The sequence below is a fragment of the Scyliorhinus torazame genome, chromosome 22, assembly GCF_047496885.1.
Source record: "Scyliorhinus torazame isolate Kashiwa2021f chromosome 22, sScyTor2.1, whole genome shotgun sequence".
Lineage (NCBI taxonomy): Eukaryota > Metazoa > Chordata > Chondrichthyes > Carcharhiniformes > Scyliorhinidae > Scyliorhinus > Scyliorhinus torazame.
In genome coordinates, this window is record NC_092728.1 from 1600813 (window position 1) to 1624548 (window position 23736).

Sequence of the window (23736 nt, forward strand, 5' to 3'; positions counted from 1 at the left end):
AGAGAGAGAGGGGGGGGGATTAATTAGGGGTTCCAGAGTTTCGCCTGTCCTGTATGTAACATGTGGGTATTGAATCTGATCAGCTCTGGTTAGCTGGGCTGAGGAATGTGGGTGGAGGAACTAAACATCTCCCCCCCCCCCCCCCCGTCCTGCCCCGCGGATTGGGTCTGGGGTCAGTTCGAGAGACCCCCAGGGGGAAATAGCACCATGTCCTCCATCCCTCACTGCCCCTCGAGCGGAGCGTCTCGCTGGGGCCATTTCAGAGGAGGGGGCAGTTAGGAGTCGACCATGGTGCTGTGGGGAGGGGTCTGGAGTCACGTGTAGGCCAGACCCGGATCAGGACGGCAGATCTCCCTCACTGAACCAGAGCCGGGCTGATAAACAGCACTGGACTTGTGGCTGGCAGTGGGCGTGGGGGGCGCAGGGTGCCCAGGAGGCTGGCGGTGGGGGGAGGGATTCATGGGAGTGGAGGAGGCGGGGGGGGAGGGTGGAGTCCCGCTCCTGTTACATCTACGAGGGATCCCCAGAGTCACTGGGCTGCAGCCAAGGACAAAGGTGTGCAGCCTTTCACAGCAGAATATCCCTCCCGAGGCTCACCGGGTCCTGGCAGACAGGGTGGGCGCCGGGGGTGGCGGGTCTGCTCAAGCTGTGATTAAGGAGTCACAAAAATGAGATAATTATTGATTTGAACCGTAAACGTCTTTACAGAGAGATGGCAAATGGAACATGGTTTTGATTGCAGGATGTTCCCAGGGTGTAGATAATTTATGAGGGATGGTGTTTAGTCCTAGTTAAGCAGGTCATGGGACAACTGAGTGAGCTTCAGATGATGTAATGAATGGGAGGAGCCAGGTCTGTATGTGCACAAGGGGCAGGTTTGGTGAACCAGCTGGCATTGTCTGCCATCTGGGAGCAGGTTAAGAACAGGTGGAGCTGTACGGATGGGTTGGGAAGAGGAACCTTTACTGTAAATGCGTCAACAAAAAATAAATTACCAGGGGAAAAATATGAGTACTCAGTACTGAGGGAGCGCCGCACTGTCAGAGGGTCAGTACTGAGGGAGTGCCGCACTGTCAGAGGGTCAGTACTGAGGGAGTGCCGCACTGTCAGTGGGTCAGTACTGAGCGAGTGCCGCACTGTCAGAGGGTCAGTACTGAGGGAGTGTCGCACTGACAGTGGGTCAGTACTGAGGGAGTGCCGCACTGTCAGAGGGTCAGTACTGAGGGAGTGTCGCACTGACAGTGGGTCAGTACTGAGGGAGTGCCGCACTGTCAGAGGGTCAGTACTGAGGGAGTGCTGCACTGTCAGAGGGTCAGTACTGAGGGAGTGTCGCACTGTCAGAGGGTCAGTACTGAGGGAGTGCCGCACTGTCAGAGGGTCAGTACTGAGGGAGTGCCGCACTGTCAGAGGGTCAGTACTGAGGGAGTGCCGCACTGTCAGAGGGTCAGTACTGAGGGAGTGCCGCACTGTCAGAGGGTCAGTACTGAGGGAGTGCCGCACTGTCAGAGGGTCAGTACTGAGGGAGTGCTGCACTGTCACAGGGTCAGTACTGAGGGAGTGCCGCACTGTCAGAGGGTCAGTACTGAGGGAGCGCCGCACTGTCAGAGGGTCAGTACTGAGGGAGTGCCGCACTGTCAGAGGGTCAGTACTGAGGGAGTGCCGCACTGTCAGAGGGTCAGTACTGAGGGAGTGCCGCACTGTCAGAGGGTCAGTACTGAGGGAGTGCCGCACTGTCAGAGGGTCAGTACTGAGGGAGTGCCGCACTGTCAGAGGGTCAGTACTGAGGGAGTGCCGCACTGTCAGAGGGTCAGTACTGAGGGAGTGCCGCACTGTCAGAGGGTCAGTACTGAGGGAGCGCCACACTGTCAGAGGGTCAGTGCTGAGGGAGTGCTGCACTGTCAGAGGGTCAGTACTGAGGGAGTGCTGCACTGTCAGAGGGTCAGTACTGAGGGAGTGCCGCACTGTCAGAGGGTCAGTACTGAGGGAGCGCCGCACTGTCAGAGGGTCAGTGCTGAGGGAGTGTTGCACTGTCAGAGGGTCAGTACTGAGGGAGTGCCGCACTGTCAGAGGGTCAGTACTGAGGGAGCGCCGCACTGTCAGAGGGTCAGTACTGAGGGAGTGCTGTACTGTCAGAGGGTCAGTACTGAGGGAGTGCCGCACTGTCAGAGGGTCAGTACTGAGGGAGTGCCGCACTGTCGGAGGGTCAGTACTGAGGGAGTGCTGCACTGTCGGAGGGTCAGTACTGAGGGAGTGCCGCACTGTCAGAGGGTCAGTACTGAGGGAGTGCTGCACTGTCAGAGGGTCAGTACTGAGGGAGTGCCGCACTGTCAGAGGGTTAGTACTGAGGGAGTGCCGCACTGCCAGAGGGTCAGTACTGAGGGAGTGCCGCACTGTCAGAGGGTTAGTACTGAGGGAGCGCTGCACTGTCAGAGGGTCAGTACTGAGGGAGCGCCGCACTGTCAGAGAGTCAGTACTGAGGGAGTGCTGCACTGTCAGAGGGTCAGTACTGAGGGAGTGCCGCACTGTCGGAGGGTCAGTACTGAGGGAGTGCCGCACTGTCGGAGGGTCAGTACTGAGGGAGTGCCGCACTGTCAGAGGGTCAGTACTGAGGGAGTGTCGCACTGTCAGAGGGTCAGTACTGAGGGAGTGCCGCACTGTCAGAGGGTCAGTACTGAGGGAGTGTCGCAGTGTCAGAGGGTCAGTACTGAGGGAGTGCCGCACTGTCAGAGGGTCAGTACTGAGGGAGTGCTGCACTGTCAGAGGGTCAGTACTGAGGGAGTGCCGCACTGTCAGAGGGTCAGTACTGAGGGAGTGCTGCACTGTCAGAGGGTCAGTACTGAGGGAGTGCTGCACTGTCAGAGGGTCAGTACTGAGGGAGTGCCGCACTGTCAGAGGGTCAGCGCTGAGGGAGTGTCGCACTGTCAGAGGGTCAGTACTGAGGGAGTGCCGCACTGTCAGAGGGTCAGTACTGAGGGAGTGCGGCACTGTCAGAGGGTCAGTACTGAGGGAGTGCCGCACTGTCAGAGGGTCAGTACTGAGGGAGCGCCGCACTGTCAGAGGGTCAGTACTGAGCGAGTGCCGCACTGTCAGAGGGTCAGTACTGAGGGAGTGCCGCACTGTCAGAGGGTCAGTACCGAGGGAGTGCCGCACTGTCAGAGGGTCAGTACTGAGGGAGTGCTGCACTGTCAGAGAGTCAGTACTGAGGGAGTGCTGCACTGTCAGGGGGTCAGTACTGAGGGACTGCCGCACTGTCAGAGAGTCAGTACTGAGGGAGTGCCGCACTGTCAGAGGGTCAGTACTGAGGGAGTGTTGCACTGTCATAGGGTCAGTACTGAGGGAGTGCCGCACTGTCAGTGGGTCAGTACTGAGCGAGTGCTGCACTGTCAGAGGGTCAGTACTGAGGGAGTGCCGCACTGTCAGAGGGTCAGTACTGAGGGAGTGCTGCACTGTCAGAGGGTCAGTACTGAGGGAGTGTCGCACTGTCAGAGGGTCAGTACTGAGGGAGTGCCGCACTGTCAGAGGGTCAGTACTGTGCGAGTGCCGCACTGTCAGAGGGTCAGTACTGAGGGAGTGCCGCACTGTCAGAGGGTCAGTACTGAAGGAGTGCCGCACTGTCAGAGGGTCAGTACTGAGGGAGTGCCGCACTGTCAGAGGGTCAGTATTGAGGGAGTGCCGCACTGTCAGAGGGTCAGTACTGAGGGAGTGCCGCACTGTCAGAGGGTCAGTACTGAGGGAGCCCCGCACTGTCAGAGGGTCAGTACTGAGGGAGTGCCGCACTGTCAGAGGGTCAGTATTGAGGGAGTGCTGCACTGTCAGAGAGTCAGTACTGAGGGAGTGCTGCACTGTCAGAGGGTCAGTACTGAGAGAGTGCCGCACTGTCAGAGGGTCAGTACTGAGGGAGTGCTGCACTGTCAGAGGGTCAGTACTGAGGGAGTGCCGCACTGTCAGAGGGTCAGTACTGAGGGAGCGCCGCACTGTCAGAGGGTCAGTACTGAGGGAGTGCTGCACTGTCAGAGGGTCAGTACTGAGGGAGTGCCGCACTGTCAGAGGGTCAGTACTGAGGGAGTGCTGCACTGTCAGAGGGTCAGTACTGAGGGAGTGCCGCACTGTCAGAGGGTTAGTACTGAGGGAGTGCCGCACTGTCAGAGGGTCAGTACTGAGGGAGTGCCGCACTGTCAGAGGGTTAGTACTGAGGGAGCGCTGCACTGTCAGAGGGTCAGTACTGAGGGAGCGCCGCACTGTCAGAGAGTCAGTACTGAGGGAGTGCTGCACTGTCAGAGGGTCAGTACTGAGGGAGTGCCGCACTGTCGGAGGGTCAGTACTGAGGGAGTGCCGCACTGTCGGAGGGTCAGTACTGAGGGAGTGCCGCACTGTCAGAGGGTCAGTACTGAGGGAGTGTCGCACTGTCAGAGGGTCAGTACTGAGGGAGTGCCGCACTGTCAGAGGGTCAGTACTGAGGGAGTGTCGCAGTGTCAGAGGGTCAGTACTGAGGGAGTGCCGCACTGTCAGAGGGTCAGTACTGAGGGAGTGCTGCACTGTCAGAGGGTCAGTACTGAGGGAGTGCCGCACTGTCAGAGGGTCAGTACTGAGGGAGTGCTGCACTGTCAGAGGGTCAGTACTGAGGGAGTGCTGCACTGTCAGAGGGTCAGTACTGAGGGAGTGCCGCACTGTCAGAGGGTCAGCGCTGAGGGAGTGTCGCACTGTCAGAGGGTCAGTACTGAGGGAGTGCCGCACTGTCAGAGGGTCAGTACTGAGGGAGTGCGGCACTGTCAGAGGGTCAGTACTGAGGGAGTGCCGCACTGTCAGAGGGTCAGTACTGAGGGAGCGCCGCACTGTCAGAGGGTCAGTACTGAGCGAGTGCCGCACTGTCAGAGGGTCAGTACTGAGGGAGTGCCGCACTGTCAGAGGGTCAGTACCGAGGGAGTGCCGCACTGTCAGAGGGTCAGTACTGAGGGAGTGCTGCACTGTCAGAGAGTCAGTACTGAGGGAGTGCTGCACTGTCAGGGGGTCAGTACTGAGGGACTGCCGCACTGTCAGAGAGTCAGTACTGAGGGAGTGCCGCACTGTCAGAGGGTCAGTACTGAGGGAGTGTTGCACTGTCATAGGGTCAGTACTGAGGGAGTGCCGCACTGTCAGTGGGTCAGTACTGAGCGAGTGCTGCACTGTCAGAGGGTCAGTACTGAGGGAGTGCCGCACTGTCAGAGGGTCAGTACTGAGGGAGTGCTGCACTGTCAGAGGGTCAGTACTGAGGGAGTGTCGCACTGTCAGAGGGTCAGTACTGAGGGAGCGCCGCACTGTCAGAGGGTCAGTACTGAGGGAGTGCCGCACTGTCAGAGGGTCAATACTAAGGGAGTGCCACACTGTCAGAGGGTCAGTACTGAGGGAGTGCCGCACTGTCAGAGGGTCAGTACTGCGCGAGTGCCGCACTGTCAGAGGGTCAGTACTGAGGGAGTGCCGCACTGTCAGAGGGTCAGTACTGTGCGAGTGCCGCACTGTCAGAGGGTCAGTACTGAGGGAGTGCCGCACTGTCAGAGGGTCAGTACTGAGGGAGCCCCGCACTGTCAGAGGGTCAGTACTGAGGGAGTGCCGCACTGTCAGAGGGTCAGTATTGAGGGAGTGCTGCACTGTCAGAGAGTCAGTACTGAGGGAGTGCTGCACTGTCAGAGGGTCAGTACTGAGAGAGTGCCGCACTGTCAGAGGGTCAGTACTGAGGGAGTGCTGCACTGTCAGAGGGTCAGTACTGAGGGAGTGCCGCACTGTCAGAGGGTCAGTACTGAGGGAGTGCCGCACTGTCAGAGGGTCTGTACTGAGGGAGTGCCGCACTGTCAGAGGGTCAGTACTGTGCGAGTGCCGCACTGTCAGAGGGTCAGTACTGTGCGAGTGCCGCACTGTCGGAGGGTCAGTACTGAGGGAGTGCTGCACTGTCAGAGGGTCTGTACTGAGGGAGTGCCGCACTGTCAGAGGGTCAGTACTGAGGGAGTGTCGCACTGTCAGAGGGTCAGTACTGAGGGAGTGCCGCACTGTCAGAGGGTCAGTACTGAGGGAGTGCCGCACTGTCAGAGGGTCAGTACTGAGGGAGTGCCGCACTGTCAGTGGGTCAGTACTGAGGGAGTGCTGCACTGTCAGAGGGTCAGTACTGAGGGAGTGCTGCACTGTCAGAGGTTCAGTACTGAGGGACAACTGCACTGTCAGAGGGTCAGTACTGAGGGAGTGCCGCACTGTCAGAGGGTCAGTACTGAGGGACAACTGCACTGTCAGAGGGTCAGTACTGAGGGAGTGCCGCTCTGTCGGAGGGTCAGTACTGAGGGAGTGCAGCACTGTCGGAGGGTCAGTACTGAGGGAGTGCCGCACTGTCAGAGGGTCAGTACTGAGGGAGTGCCGCACTGTCAGAGGGTCAGTACTGAGGGAGTGCCGCACTGTCAGAGGGTCAGTACTGTGCGAGTGCCGCACTGTCAGAGGGTCAGTACTGAGGGAGTGCTGCACTGTCAGAGGGTCAGTACTGAGGGAGTGCCGCACTGTCAGAGGGTCAGTACTGAGGGAGCGTCGCACTGTCAGAGGGTCAGTACTGAGGGAGTGCCGCACTGTCAGAGGGTCAGTACTGAGGGAGTGCCGCACTGTCAGAGGGTCAGTACTGAGGGAGTGCCGCACTGTCGGAGGGTCGGTACTGAGGGAGCGCCGCACTGTCAGAGGGTCAGTACTGAGGGAGTGCCGCACTGTCAGAGGGTCAGTACTGAGGGAGTGCCGCACTGTCGGAGGGTCAGTACTGAGGGAGTGCCGCACTGTCAGAGGGTCAGTACTGAGGGAGTACCGCACTGTCGGAGGGTCAGTACTGAGGGAGCGCCGCACTGTCAGAGGGTCAGTACTGAGGGAGGGCCGCACTGTCAGAGGGTCAGTACTGAGGGAGTGCTGCGCTGTCAGAGGGTCAGTGCTGAGGGAGTGCCGCACTGTCAGAGGGTCAGTACTGAGGGAGTGCCGCACTGTCAGAGGGTCAGTACTGAGGGAGTGCTGCGCTGTCAGAGGGTCAGTGCTAAGGGAGTGCCGCACTGTCAGAGGGTCAGTACTGAGGGAGTGCCGCACTGTCAGAGGGTCAGTACTGAGGGAGTGCTGCGCTGTCAGAGGGTCAGTGCTGAGGGAGTGCCGCTCTGTCAGAGGGTCAGTACTGAGGGAGTGCCGCACTGTCAGAGGGTCAGTACTGAGGGAGTGCCGCACTGTCAGAGGGTCAGTACTGAGGGAGTGCCGCACTGTCAGAGGGTCAGTGCTGAGGGAGTGCCGCACTGTCAGAGGGTCAGTACTGAGGGAGTGCCGCACTGTCAGAGGGTCAGTACTGAGTGAGTGCCGCACTGTCAGAGGGTCAGTACTGAGGGAGTGCCGCACTGTCAGAGGGTCAGTACTGAGGGAGTGCCGCACTGTCAGAGGGTCAGTACTGAGGGAGTGCCGCACTGTCAGAGGGTCAGTACTGAGGGAGTGCCGCACTGTCAGAGGGTCAGTACTGAGGGAGTGCCGCACTGTCAGAGGGTCAGTACTGAGGGAGTGCCGCACTGTCAGAGGGTCAGTACTGAGGGACAACTGCACTGTCAGAGGGTCAGTACTGAGGGAGTGCCGCTCTGTCGGAGGGTCAGTACTGAGGGAGTGCAGCACTGTCGGAGGGTCAGTACTGAGGGAGTGCCGCACTGTCAGAGGGTCAGTACTGAGGGAGTGCCGCACTGTCAGAGGGTCAGTACTGAGGGAGTGCCGCACTGTCAGAGGGTCAGTACTGTGCGAGTGCCGCACTGTCAGAGGGTCAGTACTGAGGGAGTGCTGCACTGTCAGAGGGTCAGTACTGAGGGAGTGCCGCACTGTCAGAGGGTCAGTACTGAGGGAGCGTCGCACTGTCAGAGGGTCAGTACTGAGGGAGTGCCGCACTGTCAGAGGGTCAGTACTGAGGGAGTGCCGCACTGTCAGAGGGTCAGTACTGAGGGAGTGCCGCACTGTCGGAGGGTCGGTACTGAGGGAGCGCCGCACTGTCAGAGGGTCAGTACTGAGGGAGTGCCGCACTGTCAGAGGGTCAGTACTGAGGGAGTGCCGCACTGTCGGAGGGTCAGTACTGAGGGAGTGCCGCACTGTCAGAGGGTCAGTACTGAGGGAGTACCGCACTGTCGGAGGGTCAGTACTGAGGGAGCGCCGCACTGTCAGAGGGTCAGTACTGAGGGAGCGCCGCACTGTCAGAGGGTCAGTACTGAGGGAGTGCTGCGCTGTCAGAGGGTCAGTGCTGAGGGAGTGCCGCACTGTCAGAGGGTCAGTACTGAGGGAGTGCCGCACTGTCAGAGGGTCAGTACTGAGGGAGTGCCGCGCTGTCAGAGGGTCAGTGCTGAGGGAGTGCCGCACTGTCAGAGGGTCAGTACTGAGGGAGTGCCGCACTGTCAGAGGGTCAGTACTGAGGGAGTGCTGCGCTGTCAGAGGGTCAGTGCTGAGGGAGTGCCGCACTGTCAGAGGGTCAGTACTGAGGGAGTGCCGCACTGTCAGAGGGTCAGTACTGAGGGAGTGCCGCACTGTCAGAGGGTCAGTACTGAGGGAGTGCCGCACTGTCAGAGGGTCAGTGCTGAGGGAGTGCCGCACTGTCAGAGGGTCAGTACTGAGGGAGTGCCGCACTGTCGGAGGGTCAGTACTGAGGGAGTGCCGCACTGTCAGAGGGTCAGTACTGAGGGAGTGCCGCACTGTCAGAGGGTCAGTACTGAGGGAGTGCCGCACTGTCAGAGGGTCAGTACTGAGGGAGTGCCGCACTGTCAGAGGGTCAGTACTGAGGGAGTGCTGCACTGTCAGAGGGTCAGTACTGAGGGAGTGCCGCACTGTCAGAGGGTCAGTACTGAGGGAGTGCCGCACTGTCAGAGGGTCAGTACTGAGGGAGTGCCGCACTGTCAGAGGGTCAGTACTGAGGGAGCGCCGCACTGTCAGAGGGTCAGTACTGAGGGAGCGCCGCACTGTCAGAGGGTCAGTACTGAGGGAGTGCTGCACTGTCAGAGGGTCAGTACTGAGGGAGTGCCGCACTGTCAGGGGGTCAGTACTGAGGGAGTGCCGCACTGTCAGGGGGTCAGTACTGAGGGAGTGCCGCACTGTCAGAGGGTCAGTACTGAGGGAGCGCCGCACTGTCAGAGGGTCAGTACTAAGGGAGTGCCGCACTGTCAGAGGGTCAGTACTGAGGGAGTGCCGCACTGTCAGAGGGTCAGTACTGAGGGAGTGCCGCACTGTCAGAGGGTCAGTACTGAGGGAGTGCCGCACTGTCAGAGGGTCAGTACTGAGGGAGTGCCGCACTGTCAGAGGGTCAGTACTGAGGGAGTGCTGCACGGTCAGAGGGTCAGTACTGAGGGAGTGCTGCACGGTCAGAGGGTCAGTACTGAGGGAGTGCCGCACTGTCAGAGGGTCAGTACTGAGGGAGTGCCGCACTGACAGAGGGTCAGTACTGAGGGAGTGCCGCACTGTTGGAGGGTCAGTAATACTGGACACCAAGGGAATGGAAGGATATAATGTTTGGGCACAACTATGGACGAGGTCAAAGACCAGCGATGATGCTGATAGCAATGGCGGCGCGGGGTGAGAAGGACGGAGTGGCCAGCAAATTTCCTCATTAGACGGACACGGAACGGATGCTTACAGGTTGTCACTTGCAGAGCGATGGGTTCCTTCTGGATGATTGTCCTGGTATCTGTGAAACTGGCGTAACAGGTGTAATCCTCCAGGCTGTCCTCCACCAGCAGGTTGGAGAAGTAAAGGTTCCCGTCCAGTCCCTGCGACACACGATCGCTCACCTGGAGGTCAGACAGCTCTGGAGGGGAAAGAGCAAACACACCTTGTCTGACTCTGCTCCTCTTGCTTGTCAAAGAGACTCGGGAGGGGTGGGGAGCAGTGGAATGGGGAGGGTCAGGCCGTGGACAGCTGGCCGCGACCCAGGGCGCTGTGAAAACTGAGTTTACTCACTGCTGGTCCTCCAGAGGATCATCGACGAGGCCATGCTGCTGGGAGAGTTACACCTCAACACCAAAGATTCCCCAGCTTCCTTCACAAACTTACGCACATGCTCCTTCCGCCATTTGGGCGTGCCTGAGGAGATCGAGGAATAGATCAAAAACATGTTTATCTGTCTGTCCCCAGCACAGGGGAACGTAGTGGGGAATGTATACCCCCAGACACACACTGTCACTCAGTAACCCGTCTCCCCCAGCACCGTGTTACTGACTGTATCTCTACTGATGTTAATCCAGCTCCCTCACACTGTCACTCAGTAACCCCTCTCCCCCAGCTCCCTCACACTGTCACTCAGTAACCCCTGTCCCCCAGCACCCTGTGTTACTGACTGTATCTCGACTGATGTTAATCCAGCTCCCTCACACTGTCACTCAGTAACCCCTCTCCCCCAGCACCCTGTGTTACTGACTGTATCTCTACTGATGTTAATCCAGCTCCCTCACACTGTCACTCAGTAACCCCTCTCCCCCAGCACCCTGTGTTACTGACTGTATCTCTACTGATGTTAATCCAGCTCCCTCACACTGTCACTCAGTAACCCCTCTTCCCCAGCACCCTGTGTTACTGACTGTATCTCTACTGATGTTAATCCAGCTCCCTCACACTGTCACTCAGTAACCCCTCTCCCCCAGCACCCTGTGTTACTGACTGTATCTCTACTTATGTTAATCCAGCTCCCTCACACTGTCACTCAGTAACCCCTCTCCCACAGCACCCTGTGTTACTGACTGTATCTCTACTGATGTTAATCCAGCTCCCTCACACTGTCACTCAGTAACCCCTCTTCCCCAGCACCCTGTGTTACTGACTGTATCTCTACTGATGTTAATCCAGCTCCCTCACACTGTCACTCAGTAATCCCTCCCCCCCAGCACCCTGTGTTACTGACTGTATCTCTACTGATGTTAATCCAGCTCCCTCACACTGTCACTCAGTAACCCCTCTCCCCCAGCACCCTGTGTTACTGACTGTATCTCTACTGATGTTAACCCAGCTCCCTCACACTGTCACTCAGTAACCCCTCTCCCCCAGCACCCTGTGTTACTGACTGTATCTCTACTGATGTTAATCCAGCTCCCTCACACTGTCACTCAGTAACCCCTCTCCCCCAGCACCCTGTGTTACTGACTGTATCTCTACTGATGTTAATCCAGCTCCCTCACACTGTCACTCAGTAACCCCTCTCCCCCAGCACCCTGTGTTACTGACTGTATCTCTACTGATGTTAATCCAGCTCCCTCACACTGTCACTCAGTAACCCCTCTCCCCCAGCACCCTGTGTTACTGACTGTATCTCTACTGATGTTAATCCAGCTCCCTCACACTGTCACTCAGTAACCCCTCTCCCCCAGCACCCTGTGTTACTGACTGTATCTCTACTGATGTTAATCCAGCTCCCTCACACTGTCACTCAGTAACCCCTCTCCCCCAGCTCCCTCACACTGTCACTCAGTAACCCCTCTCCCCCAGCACCCTGTCTTACTGACTGTATCTCTACTGATGTTAATCCAGCTCCCTCACACTGTCACTCAGTAACCCCTCTCCCCCAGCACCCTGTGTTACTGACTGTATCTCTACTGATGTTAATCCAGCTCCCTCACACTGGCACTCAGTAACCCCTCTCCCCCAGCACCCTGTGTTACTGACTGTATCTCTACTGATGTTAATCCAGCTCCCTCACACTGTCACTCAGTAACCCCTCTCCCTCAGCACCCTGTGTTACTGACTGTATCTCTACTGATGTTAATCCAGCTCCCTCACACTCTCACTCAGTAACCCCTCTCCCCCAGCACCCTGTGTTACTGACTGTATCTCGACTGATGTTAATCCAGCTCCCTCACACTGTCACTTGGTAACCCCTCTCCCCCAGCACCCTGTGTTACTGACTGTATCTCTACTGATGTTAATCCAGCTCCCTCACACTGTCACTCAGTAACCCCTCTCCCCCAGCTCCCTCACACTGTCACTCAGTAACCCCTCTCCCCCAGCACCCTGTGTTACTGACTGTATCTCTACTGATGTTAATCCAGCTCCCTCTCACTGTCACTCAGTAACCCCTCTCCCCCAGCTCACTCACACTGTCACTCACTAACCCCTCTCCCCCAGCACCCTGTGTTACTGACTGTATCTCTACTGATGTTAATCCAGCTCCCTCACACTGTCACTCAGTAACCCCTCTCCCCCAGCACCCTGTGTTACTGACTGTATCTCTACTGATGTTAATCCAGCTCCCTCACACTGTCACTCAGTAACCCCTCTCCCACAGCACCCTGTGTTACTGACTGTATCTCTACTCATGTTAATCCAGCTCCCTCACACTGTCACTCAGTAACCCCTCTCCCCAGCACCCTCACACTGTCACTCAGTAACCCCTCTCCCCCAGGACCCTGTGTTACTGACTGTATCTCGACTGATGTTAATCCAGCTCCCTCACATTGTCACTCAGTAACCCCTCTCCCCCAGCGCCCTGTGTTACTGACTGTATCTCTACTGATGTTAATCCAGCGCCCTCACACTGTCACTCAGTAACCCCTCTCCCCAGCACCCTGTGTTACTGACTGTACCTCTACTGATGTTAATCCAGCTCCCTCACACTGTCACTCAGTAACCCCTCTCCCCCAGCACCCTGTGTTACTGACTGTATCTCTACTGATGTTAATCCAGCTCCCTCACACTGTCACTCAGTAACCCCTCTCCCCCAACACCCTGTGTTACTGACTGTATCTCTACTGATGTTAATCCAGCTCCCTCACACTGTCACTCAGTAACCCCTCTCCCCCAGCACCCTGTGTTACTGACTGTATCTCTACTGATGTTAATCCAGCGCCCTCACACTGTCACTCAGTAACCCCTCTCCCAGCACCCTGTGTTACTGACTGTACCTCTACTGATGTTAATCCAGCTCCCTCACACTGTCACTCAGTAACCCCTCTCCCCAGCACCCTGTGTTACTGACTGTATCTCTACTGATGTTAATCCAGCTCCCTCACACTGTCACTCAGTAACCCCTCTCCCCCAGCACCCTGTGTTACTGACTGTATCTCTACTGATGTTAATCCAGCTCCCTCACACTGTCACTCAGTAACCCCTCTCCCCCAGCACCCTGTGTTACTGACTGTATCTCTACTGATGTTAATCCAGCGCCCTCACACTGTCACTCAGTAACCCCTCTCCCCAGCACCCTGTGTTACTGACTGTACCTCTACTGATGTTAATCCAGCTCCCTCACACTGTCACTCAGTAACCCCTCTCCCCCAGCACCCTGTGTTACTGACTGTATCTCTACTGATGTTAATCCAGCTCCCTCACACTGTCACTCAGTAACCCCTCTCCCCCAGCACCCTGTGTTACTGACTGTATCTCTACTGATGTTAATCCAGCTCCCTCACACTGTCACTCAGTAACCACTCTCCCCCAGCGCCCTGTGTTACTGACTGTATCTCTACTGATGTTAATCCAGCTCCCTCACACTGTCACTCAGTAACCCCTCTCCCCCAGCACCCTGTGTTACTGACTGTATCTCTACTGATGTTAATCCAGCTCCCTCACACTGTCACTCAGTAACCCCTCTCCCCCAGCACCCTGTGTTACTGACTGTATCTCTACTGATGTTAATCCAGCTCCCTCACACTGTCACTCAGTAACCCCTCTCCCCCAGCACCCTGTGTTACTGACTGTATCTCTACTGATGTTAATCCAGCTCCCTCACATTGTCACTCAGTAACCCCTCTCCCCCAGCACGCTGTTATTCAATAATTTTATTGTGTGTTCTGCGAGTTTAACCCAAGACCCACCATTCCTTTTGGTATTTAAAGAAGTTGTTAAACTGTGAAAATCAAATGAAAGTGAGATTTGAATTTTCTGAAGGAGCAGGTGCAGCAATGTTGAGCAGGAAGAGGATGAATATTTCGGACCGAATTAATTCACACTGAGCAAGAGAACACTAATGAATGTAGCCATGAGTGTTTGATGGGGACAGTGTAGAGGGAGCTTTACTCTGTATCTAACCCCGTGCTGTACCTGTCCTGGGAGTGTTTGATGGGGACAGTGTAGAGGGAGCTTTACTCTGTATCTAACCCCGTGCTGTGCCTGTCCTGGGAGTGTTTGATGGGGACAGTGTAGAGGGAGCTTTACTCTGTCTCTAACCCCGTGCTGTACCTGTCCTGGGAGTGTTTGATGGGGACTGTGTAGAGGGAGCTTTACTCTGTATCTAACCCCGTGCTGTACCTGTCCTGGGAGTGTTTGATGGGGACAGTGTAGAGGGAGCTTTACTCTGTATCTAACCCCGTGCTGTACCTGTCCTGGGAGTGTTTGATGGGGACAGTGTAGAGGGAGCTTTACTCTGTCTCTAACCCCGTGCTGTACCTGTCCTGGGAGTGTTTGATGGGGACTGTGTAGAGGGAGCTTTACTCTGTATCTAACCCCGTGCTGTACCTGTCCTGGGAGTGTTTGATGGGGACAGTGTAGAGGGAGCTTTACTCTGTATCTAACCCCGTGCTGTACCTGTCCTGGGAGTGTTTGATGGGGACAGTGTAGAGGGAGCTTTACTCTGTATCTAACCCCGTGCTGTACCTGTCCTGGGAGTGTTTGATGGGGACAGTGTAGAGGGAGATTTACTCTGTATCTAACCCCGTGCTGTACCTGTCCCGGGAGTGTTTGATGGGGACAGTGTAGAGGGAGCTTTACTCTGTATCTAACCCCGTGCTGTACCTGTCCTGGGAGTGTTTGATGGGGACAGTGTAGAGGGAGCTTTACTCTGTATCTAACCCCGTGCTGTACCTGTCCTGGGAGTGTTTGATGGGGACAGTGTAGAGGGAGCTTTACTCTGTATCTAACCCCGTGCTGTACCTGTCCTGGGAGTGTTTCATGGGGACAGTGTAGAGGGAGCTTTACTCTGTATCTAACCCCGTGCTGTACCTGTCCTGGGAGTGTTTGATGGGGACAGTGTAGAGGGAGCTTTACTCTGTCTCTAACCCCGTGCTGTACCTGTCCCGGGAGTGTTTGATGGGGACAGTGTAGAGGGAGCTTTACTCTGTATCTAACCCCGTGCTGTACCTGTCCTGGGAGTGTTTGATGGGGACAGTGTAGAGGGAGCTTTACTCTGTATCTAACCCCGTGCTGTACCTGTCCTGGGAGTGTTTGATGGGGACTGTGTAGAGGGAGCTTTACTCTGTATCTAACCCCGTGCTGTACCTGTCCTGGGAGTGTTTGATGGGGACAGTGTAGAGGGAGCTTTACTCTGTATCTAACCCCGTGCTGTACCTGTCCTGGGAGTGTTTGATGGGGACAGTGTAGAGGGAGCTTTACTCTGTCTCTAACCCCGTGCTGTACCTGTCCTGGGAGTGTTTGATGGGGACTGTGTAGAGGGAGCTTTACTCTGTATCTAACCCCGTGCTGTACCTGTCCTGGGAGTGTTTGATGGGGACAGTGTAGAGGGAGCTTTACTCTGTATCTAACCCCGTGCTGTACCTGTCCTGGGAGTGTTTGATGGGGACAGTGTAGAGGGAGCTTTACTCTGTATCTAACCCCGTGCTGTACCTGTCCTGGGAGTGTTTGATGGGGACAGTGTAGAGGGAGATTTACTCTGTATCTAACCCCGTGCTGTACCTGTCCCGGGAGTGTTTGATGGGGACAGTGTAGAGGGAGCTTTACTCTGTATCTAACCCCGTGCTGTACCTGTCCTGGGAGTGTTTGATGGGGACAGTGTAGAGGGAGCTTTACTCTGTATCTAACCCCGTGCTGTACCTGTCCTGGGAGTGTTTGATGGGGACAGTGTAGAGGGAGCTTTTCTCTGTATCTAACCCCGTGCTGTACCTGTCCTGGGAGTGTTTGATGGGGACAGTGTAGAGGGAGCTTTACTCTGTATCTAACCCCGTGCTGTACCTGTCCTGGGAGTGTTTCATGGGGACAGTGTAGAGGGAGCTTTACTCTGTATCTAACCCCGTGCTGTACCTGTCCTGGGAGTGTTTGATGGGGACAGTGTAGAGGGAGCTTTGCTCTGGATCTAACCCCGTGCTGTACCTGTCCTGGGAGTGTTTGATGGGGACAGTGTAGAGGGAGCTTTGCTCTGTATCTAACCCCGTGCTGTACCTGTCCTGGGAGTGTTTGATGGGGACAGTGTAGAGGGAGCTTTACTCTGTATCTAACCCTGTGCTGTACCTGTCCTGGGTGTGTTTGATGGGGACAGTGTAGAGGGAGCTTTACTCTGTATCTAACCCCGTGCTGTACCTGTCCTGGGAGTGTTTGATGGGGACAGTGTAGAGGGAGCTTTACTCTGTATCTAACCCCGTGCTGTACCTGTCCTGGGAGTGTTTGATGGGGACAGTGTAGAGGGAGCTTTACTCTGTATCTAACCCCGTGCTGTACCTGTCCTGGGAGTGTTTGATGGGGACAGTGTAGAGGGAGCTATACTCTGTATCTAACCCCGTGCTGTACCTGTCCTGGGAGTGTTTGATGGGGACAGTGTAGAGGGAGCTTTACTCTGTATCTAGCCCCGTGCTGTACCTGTCCTGGGAGTGTTTGATGGGGACAGTGTAGAGGGAGCTATACTCTGTATCTAACCCCGTGCTGTACCTGTCCTGGGAGTGTTTGATGGGGACAGTGTAGAGGGAGCTTTACTCTGTTTCTAACCCCGTGCTGTACCTGTCCTGGGAGTGTTTGATGGGGACTGTGTAGAGGGAGCTTTACTCTGTATCTAACCCCGTGCTGTACCTGTCCTGGGAGTGTTTGATGGGGACAGTGTAGAGGGGGCTTTACTCTGTATCTAACCCCGTGCTGCACTTGTCCTGGGAGTGTTTGATGGGGACAGTGTAGAGGGAGCTTTACTCTGTATCTAACCCCGTGCTGTACCTGTCCTGGGAGTGTTTGATGGGGACAGTGTAGAGGGAGCTTTACTCTGTATCTAACCCCGTGCTGTCCCTGTCCTGGGAGTGTTTGATGGTGACAGTGTAGAGGGAGCTTTACTCTGTATCTAACCCCGTGCTGTACCTGTCCTGGGAGTGTTTGATGGGGACAGTGTCGAGGGAGCTTTACTCTGTATCTAACCCCGTGCTGTACCTGTCCTGGGAGTGTTTGATGGGGACAGTGTAGAGGGAGCTTTACTCTGTATCTAACCCCGTGCTGTACCTGTCCTGGGAGTGTTTGATGGGGACAGTGTAGAGGGAGATTTACTCTGTATCTAACCCCGTGCTGTACCTGTCCTGGGAGTGTTTGATGGGGACAGTGCAGAGGGAGCTTTACTCTGTATCTAACCCCGTGCTGTACCTGTCCTGGGAGTGTTTGATGGGGACAGTGTAGAGGGAACTTTACTCTGTATCTAACCCCGTGCTGTGCCTGTCCTGGGAGTGTTTGATGGGGACAGTGTAGAGGGAGCTGTGACTCACTTTCTGTGATGAGGTTGATTTTGGAGGAGATTGCAGTGCCGTACTCGTTGCTCGCGTAACAGCGGTAAACACCCCGGTAATTGCGGATGGAAACTCCGTTGCCTGTGGTGGCGATTACGATGGTTCCCGAGCTCGCGTTCATCGCCGCACGGGGATCCAGCGAGGGATCGTAAACCGTGCCGTCTCTGGTCCAGCGATATCTGTGGAATGGAAAGTAAAGGAGGAGGAACGCTCGCTGGGGGTCTGGATAAACTGTTCCCAGCCTGATCTGGGTCATTCTCCGTTTGCAGGTTGTGAGAGAGCACACATCCCCTCCCTCACCGCGATCGGGACATTGTGGGACTCGCGGAGACCCTGTGCCAGGTTCCCCATCCTTCCCTGGTTGTGTTTCCCGGAGGCTCCCAACGCAGGCCGGGGATCTCCTGGTTCTGCCGCTCTGAACGGTTTCCCATTGAATCCCCCCCATGTCGCCGGTAATGCACGGCGAGCGAGCGCGTCAGCGGGGCCGGAGCTCCCGCCAGCGGGGCCGGAGCTCCCGCCAGACAGTCCAGCTGGAAGGTCTCGCCCAACCTGGCCCATCGCCTCTCTCATTGCCGGCGAAATGCTTCAGGAGGCCTGAAGTGTGACTGTGTGTGGGTGTGACTGGGTGTGGGTGTGGGTGTGACTGGGTGTGGGTGTGACTGGGTGTGGGTGTGACTGGGTGTGGGTGTGACTGGGTGTGGGTGTGACTGTGTGTGGGTGTGACTGGGTGTGGGTGTGACTGGGTGTGACTGGGTGTGGGTGTGACTGGGTGTGGGTGTGACTGGGTGTGGGTGTGACTGGGTGTGACTGGGTGTGGGTGTGACTGGGTGTGGGTGTGACTGGGTGTGGGTGTGACTGGGTGTGGGTGTGACTGGGTGTGACTGGGTGTGGGTGTGACTGGGTGTGGGTGTGACTGGGTGTGGGTGTGACTGGGTGTGACTGGGTGTGGGTGTGACTGGGTGTGGGTGTGACTGGGTGTGACTGGGTGTGGGTGTGACTGGGTGTGACTGGGTGTGGGTGTGACTGGGTGTGGGTGTGACTGGGTGTGGGTGTGACTGGGTGTGGGTGTGACTGGGTGTGACTGGGTGTGGGTGTGACTGGGTGTGGGTGTGACTGGGTGTGGGTGTGACTGGGTGTGGGTGTGACTGGGTGTGACTGGGTGTGGGTGTGACTGGGTGTGGGTGTGACTGGGTGTGACTGGGTGTGGGTGTGACTGTGTGTGGGTGTGACTGGGTGTGGGTGTGACTGTGTGTGGGTGTGACTGGGTGTGACTGGGTGTGGGTGTGACTGTGTGTGGGTGTGACTGGGTGTGGGTGTGACTGTGTGTGGGTGTGACTGGGTGTGGGTGTGACTGGGTGTGGGTGTGACTGGGTGTGGGTGTGACTGGGTGTGGGTGTGACTGGGTGTGGGTGTGACTGGGTGTGACTGGGTGTGGGTGTGACTGGGTGTGACTGGGTGTGGGTGTGACTGGGTGTGGGTGTGACTGGGTGTGGGTGTGACTGGGTGTGGGTGTGACTGGGTGTGGGTGTGACTGGGTGTGGGTGTGACTGGGTGTGGGTGTGACTGGGTGTGACTGGGTGTGGGTGTGACTGGGTGTGGGTGTGACTGGGTGTGGGTGTGACTGGGTGTGACTGGGTGTGGGTGTGACTGGGTGTGGGTGTGACTGGGTGTGGGTGTGACTGGGTGTGGGTGTGACTGGGTGTGACTGGGTGTGACTGGGTGTGGGTGTGACTGGGTGTGTGTGTGACTGGGTGTGGGTGTGACTGGGTGTGGGTGTGACTGGGTGTGGGTGTGACTGGGTGTGACTGGGTGTGGGTGTGACTGGGTGTGGGTGTGACTGGGTGTGGGTGTGACTGGGTGTGGGTGTGACTGGGTGTGGGTGTGACTGGGTGTGACTGGGTGTGGGTGTGACTGGGTGTGACTGGGTGTGGGTGTGACTGGGTGTGGGTGTGACTGGGTGTGGGTGTGACTGGGTGTGGGTGTGACTGGGTGTGACTGGGTGTGACTGTGTGTGGGTGTGACTGGGTGTGGGTGTGACTGGGTGTGGGTGTGACTGGGTGTGGGTGTGACTGGGTGTGGGTGTGACTGGGTGTGGGTGTGACTGGGTGTGGGTGTGACTGGGTGTGACTGGGTGTGGGTGTGACTGTGTGTGGGTGTGACTGGGTGTGGGTGTGACTGGGTGTGGGTGTGACTGGGTGTGGGTGTGACTGGGTGTGGGTGTGACTGGGTGTGGGTGTGACTGGGTGTGGGTGTGGGTGTGACTGGGTGTGGGTGTGACTGGGTGTGGGTGTGACTGGGTGTGGGTGTGACTGTGTGTGGGTGTGACTGGGTGTGGGTGTGACTGGGTGTGACTGGGTGTGGGTGTGACTGGGTGTGGGTGTGACTGGGTGTGGGTGTGACTGGGTGTGGGTGTGACTGGGTGTGGGTGTGACTGGGTGTGGGTGTGACTGGGTGTGGGTGTGACTGTGTGTGGGTGTGACTGGGTGTGGGTGTGGGTGTGACTGGGTGTGACTGGGTGTGGGTGTGACTGGGTGTGGGTGTGACTGGGTGTGGGTGTGACTGGGTGTGGGTGTGACTGGGTGTGACTGGGTGTGGGTGTGACTGGGTGTGGGTGTGACTGGGTGTGGGTGTGACTGGGTGTGGGTGTGACTGGGTGTGGGTGTGACTGTGTGTGACTGGGTGTGGGTGTGACTGGGTGTGGGTGTGACTGGGCCCGGGTGTGACTGGGTGTGGGTGTGACTGGGTGTGACTGGGTGTGACTGGGTGTGGGTGTGACTGGGTGTGACTGGGTGTGACTGGGTGTGGGTGTGACTGGGTGTGGGTGTGACTGGGTGTGACTGGGTGTGGGTGTGACTGGGTGTGACTGGGTGTGGGTGTGACTGGGTGTGACTGGGTGTGGGTGTGACTGGGTGTGGGTGTGGGTGTGACTGGGTGTGGGTGTGACTGGGTGTGGGTGTGACTGGGTGTGGGTGTGACTGGGTGTGGGTGTGGGTGTGACTGGGTGTGGGTGTGACTGGGTGTGGGTGTGACTGTGTGTGGGTGTGACTGGGTGTGGGTGTGACTGGGTGTGGGTGTGACTGGGTGTGACTGGGCGTGGGTGTGACTGGATGTGGGTGTGACTGGGTGTGACTGGGTGTGGGTGTGACTGGGCGTGGGTGTGACTGGGTGTGGGTGTGACTGGGTGTGACTGGGTGTGGGTGTGACTGGGTGTGGGTGTGACTGGGTGTGGGTGTGACTGGGTGTGACTGGGTGTGGGTGTGACTGGGTGTGGGTGTGACTGGGCGTGGGTGTGACTGGGTGTGGGTGTGACTGGGTGTGACTGGGTGTGGGTGTGACTGGGTGTGGGTGTGACTGGGCGTGGGTGTGACTGGGTGTGGGTGTGACTGGGCGTGGGTGTGACTGGGTGTGACTGGGTGTGGGTGTGACTGGGTGTGGGTGTGACTGGGTGTGACTGGGTGTGGGTGTGACTGGGTGTGACTGGGTGTGGGTGTGACTGGGTGCGGGTGTGACTGGGTGTGGGTGTGACTGGGTGTGGGTGTGACTGGGTGTGGGTGTGACTGGGTGTGACTGGGTGTGGGTGTGACTGGGTGCGGGTGTGACTGGGTGTGGGTGTGACTGGGTGTGGGTGTGACTGGGTGTGGGTGTGACTGGGTGTGGGTGTGACTGGGTGTGACTGGGTGTGGGTGTGACTGGGTGTGGGTGTGACTGGGTGTGGGTGTGACTGGGTGTGGGTGTGACTGGGTGTGGGTGTGACTGGGTGTGGGTGTGACTGGGTGTGACTGGGTGTGGGTGTGACTGGGTGTGGGTGTGACTGGGTGTGGGTGTGACTGGGTGTGGGTGTGACTGGGTGTGGGTGTGACTGGGTGTGGGTGTGACTGGGTGTGGGTGTGACTGGGTGTGGGTGTGACTGGGTGTGGGTGTGACTGGGTGTGGGTGTGACTGGGTGTGGGTGTGACTGGGTGTGACTGGGTGTGGGTGTGACTGGGTGTGACTGGGTGTGGGTGTGACTGGGTGTGGGTGTGACTGGGTGTGGGTGTGACTGGGTGTGGGTGTGACTGGGTGTGACTGGGTGTGGGTGTGACTGGGTGTGGGTGTGACTGGGTGTGGGTGTGACTGGGTGTGGGTGTGACTGGGTGTGGGTGTGACTGGGTGTGGGTGTGACTGGGTGTGGGAGTGACTGGGTGTGACTGTGTGTGGGTGTGACTGGGTGTGACTGGGTGTGACTGGGTGTGGGTGTGACTGGGTGTGGGTGTGACTGGGTGTGACTGGGTGTGGGTGTGACTGGGTGTGACTGGGTGTGACTGGGTGTGGGTGTGACTGGGCGTGGGTGTGACTGGGTGTGGGTGTGACTGGGTGTGACTGGGTGTGGGTGTGACTGGGTGTGGGTGTGACTGGGTGTGGGTGTGACTGGGTGTGGGTGTGACTGGGTGTGACTGGGTGTGGGTGTGACTGGGTGTGACTGGGTGTGACTGGGTGTGGGTGTGACTGGGTGTGGGTGTGACTGGATGTGGGAGTGACTGGGTGTGACTGGGTGTGGGTGTGACTGGGTGTGACTGGGTGTGGGTGTGACTGGGTGTGGGTGTGACTGGGTGTGACTGGGTGTGGGTGTGACTGGGTGTGGGTGTGACTGGGTGTGGGTGTGACTGGGTGTGGGTGTGACTGTGTGTGGGTGTGACTGGGTGTGGGAGTGACTGGGTGTGGGTGTGACTGGGTGTGGGTGTGACTGGGTGTGGGTGTGACTGGGTGTGACTGGGTGTGGGTGTGACTGGGTGTGGGTGTGACTGGGTGTGGGTGTGACTGGGTGTGGGTGTGACTGGGTGTGGGTGTGACTGGGTGTGACTGGGTGTGGGTGTGACTGGGTGTGACTGGGTGTGGGTGTGACTGGGTGTGACTGTGTGTGGGTGTGACTGGGTGTGGGTGTGACTGGGTGTGGGTGTGACTGGGTGTGGGTGTGACTGGGTGTGGGTGTGACTGGGTGTGGGTGTGACTGGGTGTGGGTGTGACTGGGTGTGGGTGTGACTGGGTGTGACTGGGTGTGGGTGTGACTGGGTGTGACTGGGTGTGGGTGTGACTGGGTGTGACTGGGTGTGGGTGTGACTGGGTGTGACTGGGTGTGGGTGTGACTGGGTGTGGGTGTGACTGGGTGTGACTGGGTGTGGGTGTGACTGGGTGTGGGTGTGACTGGGTGTGACTGGGTGTGGGTGTGACTGGGTGTGACTGGGTGTGGGTGTGACTGGGTGTGACTGGGTGTGGGTGTGACTGGGTGTGGGTGTGACTGGGTGTGGGTGTGACTGGGCGTGGGTGTGACTGGATGTGGGTGTGACTGGGTGTGGGTGTGACTGGGTGTGACTGGGTGTGGGTGTGACTGGGCGTGGGTGTGACTGGGTGTGGGTGTGACTGGGTGTGGGTGTGACTGGGTGTGACTGGGTGTGGGTGTGACTGGGTGTGGGTGTGACTGGGCGTGGGTGTGACTGGGTGTGGGTGTGACTGGGTGTGGGTGTGACTGGGTGTGACTGGGTGTGGGTGTGACTGGGTGTGGGTGTGACTGGGTGTGGGTGTGACTGGGTGTGACTGGGTGTGACTGGGTGTGACTGGGCGTGGGTGTGACTGTGTGTGGGTGTGGGTGTGACTGGGTGTGACTGGGTGTGACTGGGTGTGGGTGTGACTGGGTGTGGGTGTGACTGGGTGTGACTGGGTGTGACTGGGTGTGACTGGGTGTGGGTGTGACTGGGTGTGACTGGGTGTGACTGGGTGTGACTGGGTGTGGGTGTGACTGGGTGTGGGTGTGGGAGTGACTGGGTGTGGGTGTGACTGGGTGTGACTGGGTGTGGGTGTGACTGGGTGTGACTGGGTGTGACTGGGTGTGACTGGGTGTGACTGGGTGTGACTGGGTGTGGGTGTGACTGGGTGTGGGTGTGACTGGGTGTGGGTGTGACTGGGTGTGACTGGGTGTGGGTGTGACTGGGTGTGGGTGTGACTGGGTGTGACTGGGTGTGGGTGTGACTGGGTGTGGGTGTGACTGGGTGTGACTGGGTGTGGGTGTGACTGGGTGTGGGTGTGGGTGTGACTGGGTGTGACTGGGTGTGGGTGTGACTGGGTGTGGGTGTGACTGGGTGTGACTGGGTGTGGGTGTGACTGGGCGTGGGTGTGACTGGGTGTGACTGGGTGTGGGTGTGACTGGGTGTGACTGGGAGTGGGTGTGACTGGGTGTGGGTGTGACTGGGTGTGACTGGGTGTGGGTGTGACTGGGTGTGACTGTGTGTGGGTGTGACTGGGTGTGGGTGTGACTGGGTGTGACTGGGTGTGGGTGTGACTGGGTGTGGGTGTGACTGGG

The 23736-nt window shown here is 57.7% G+C and overlaps 1 protein-coding gene across 1 annotated transcript in view; it reads right to left on the reverse strand.

Moving 5' to 3' along the window:
- Positions 1-641: 641 nt before the first annotated feature.
- LOC140399401 (neural cell adhesion molecule L1-like) overlaps positions 642-23736 on the reverse strand; it is a 244192-nt gene continuing 221097 nt past the window's right edge. The window contains exons 5-8 of the mRNA XM_072488979.1: positions 17382-17581; positions 9952-10074; positions 9629-9799; positions 642-646 (exon numbers count right to left, since the gene is read on the reverse strand). Coding sequence (XP_072345080.1) covers positions 642-646; positions 9629-9799; positions 9952-10074; positions 17382-17581 — 499 coding nt within the window. The remainder of the gene's footprint in view (positions 647-9628; positions 9800-9951; positions 10075-17381; positions 17582-23736) is intronic.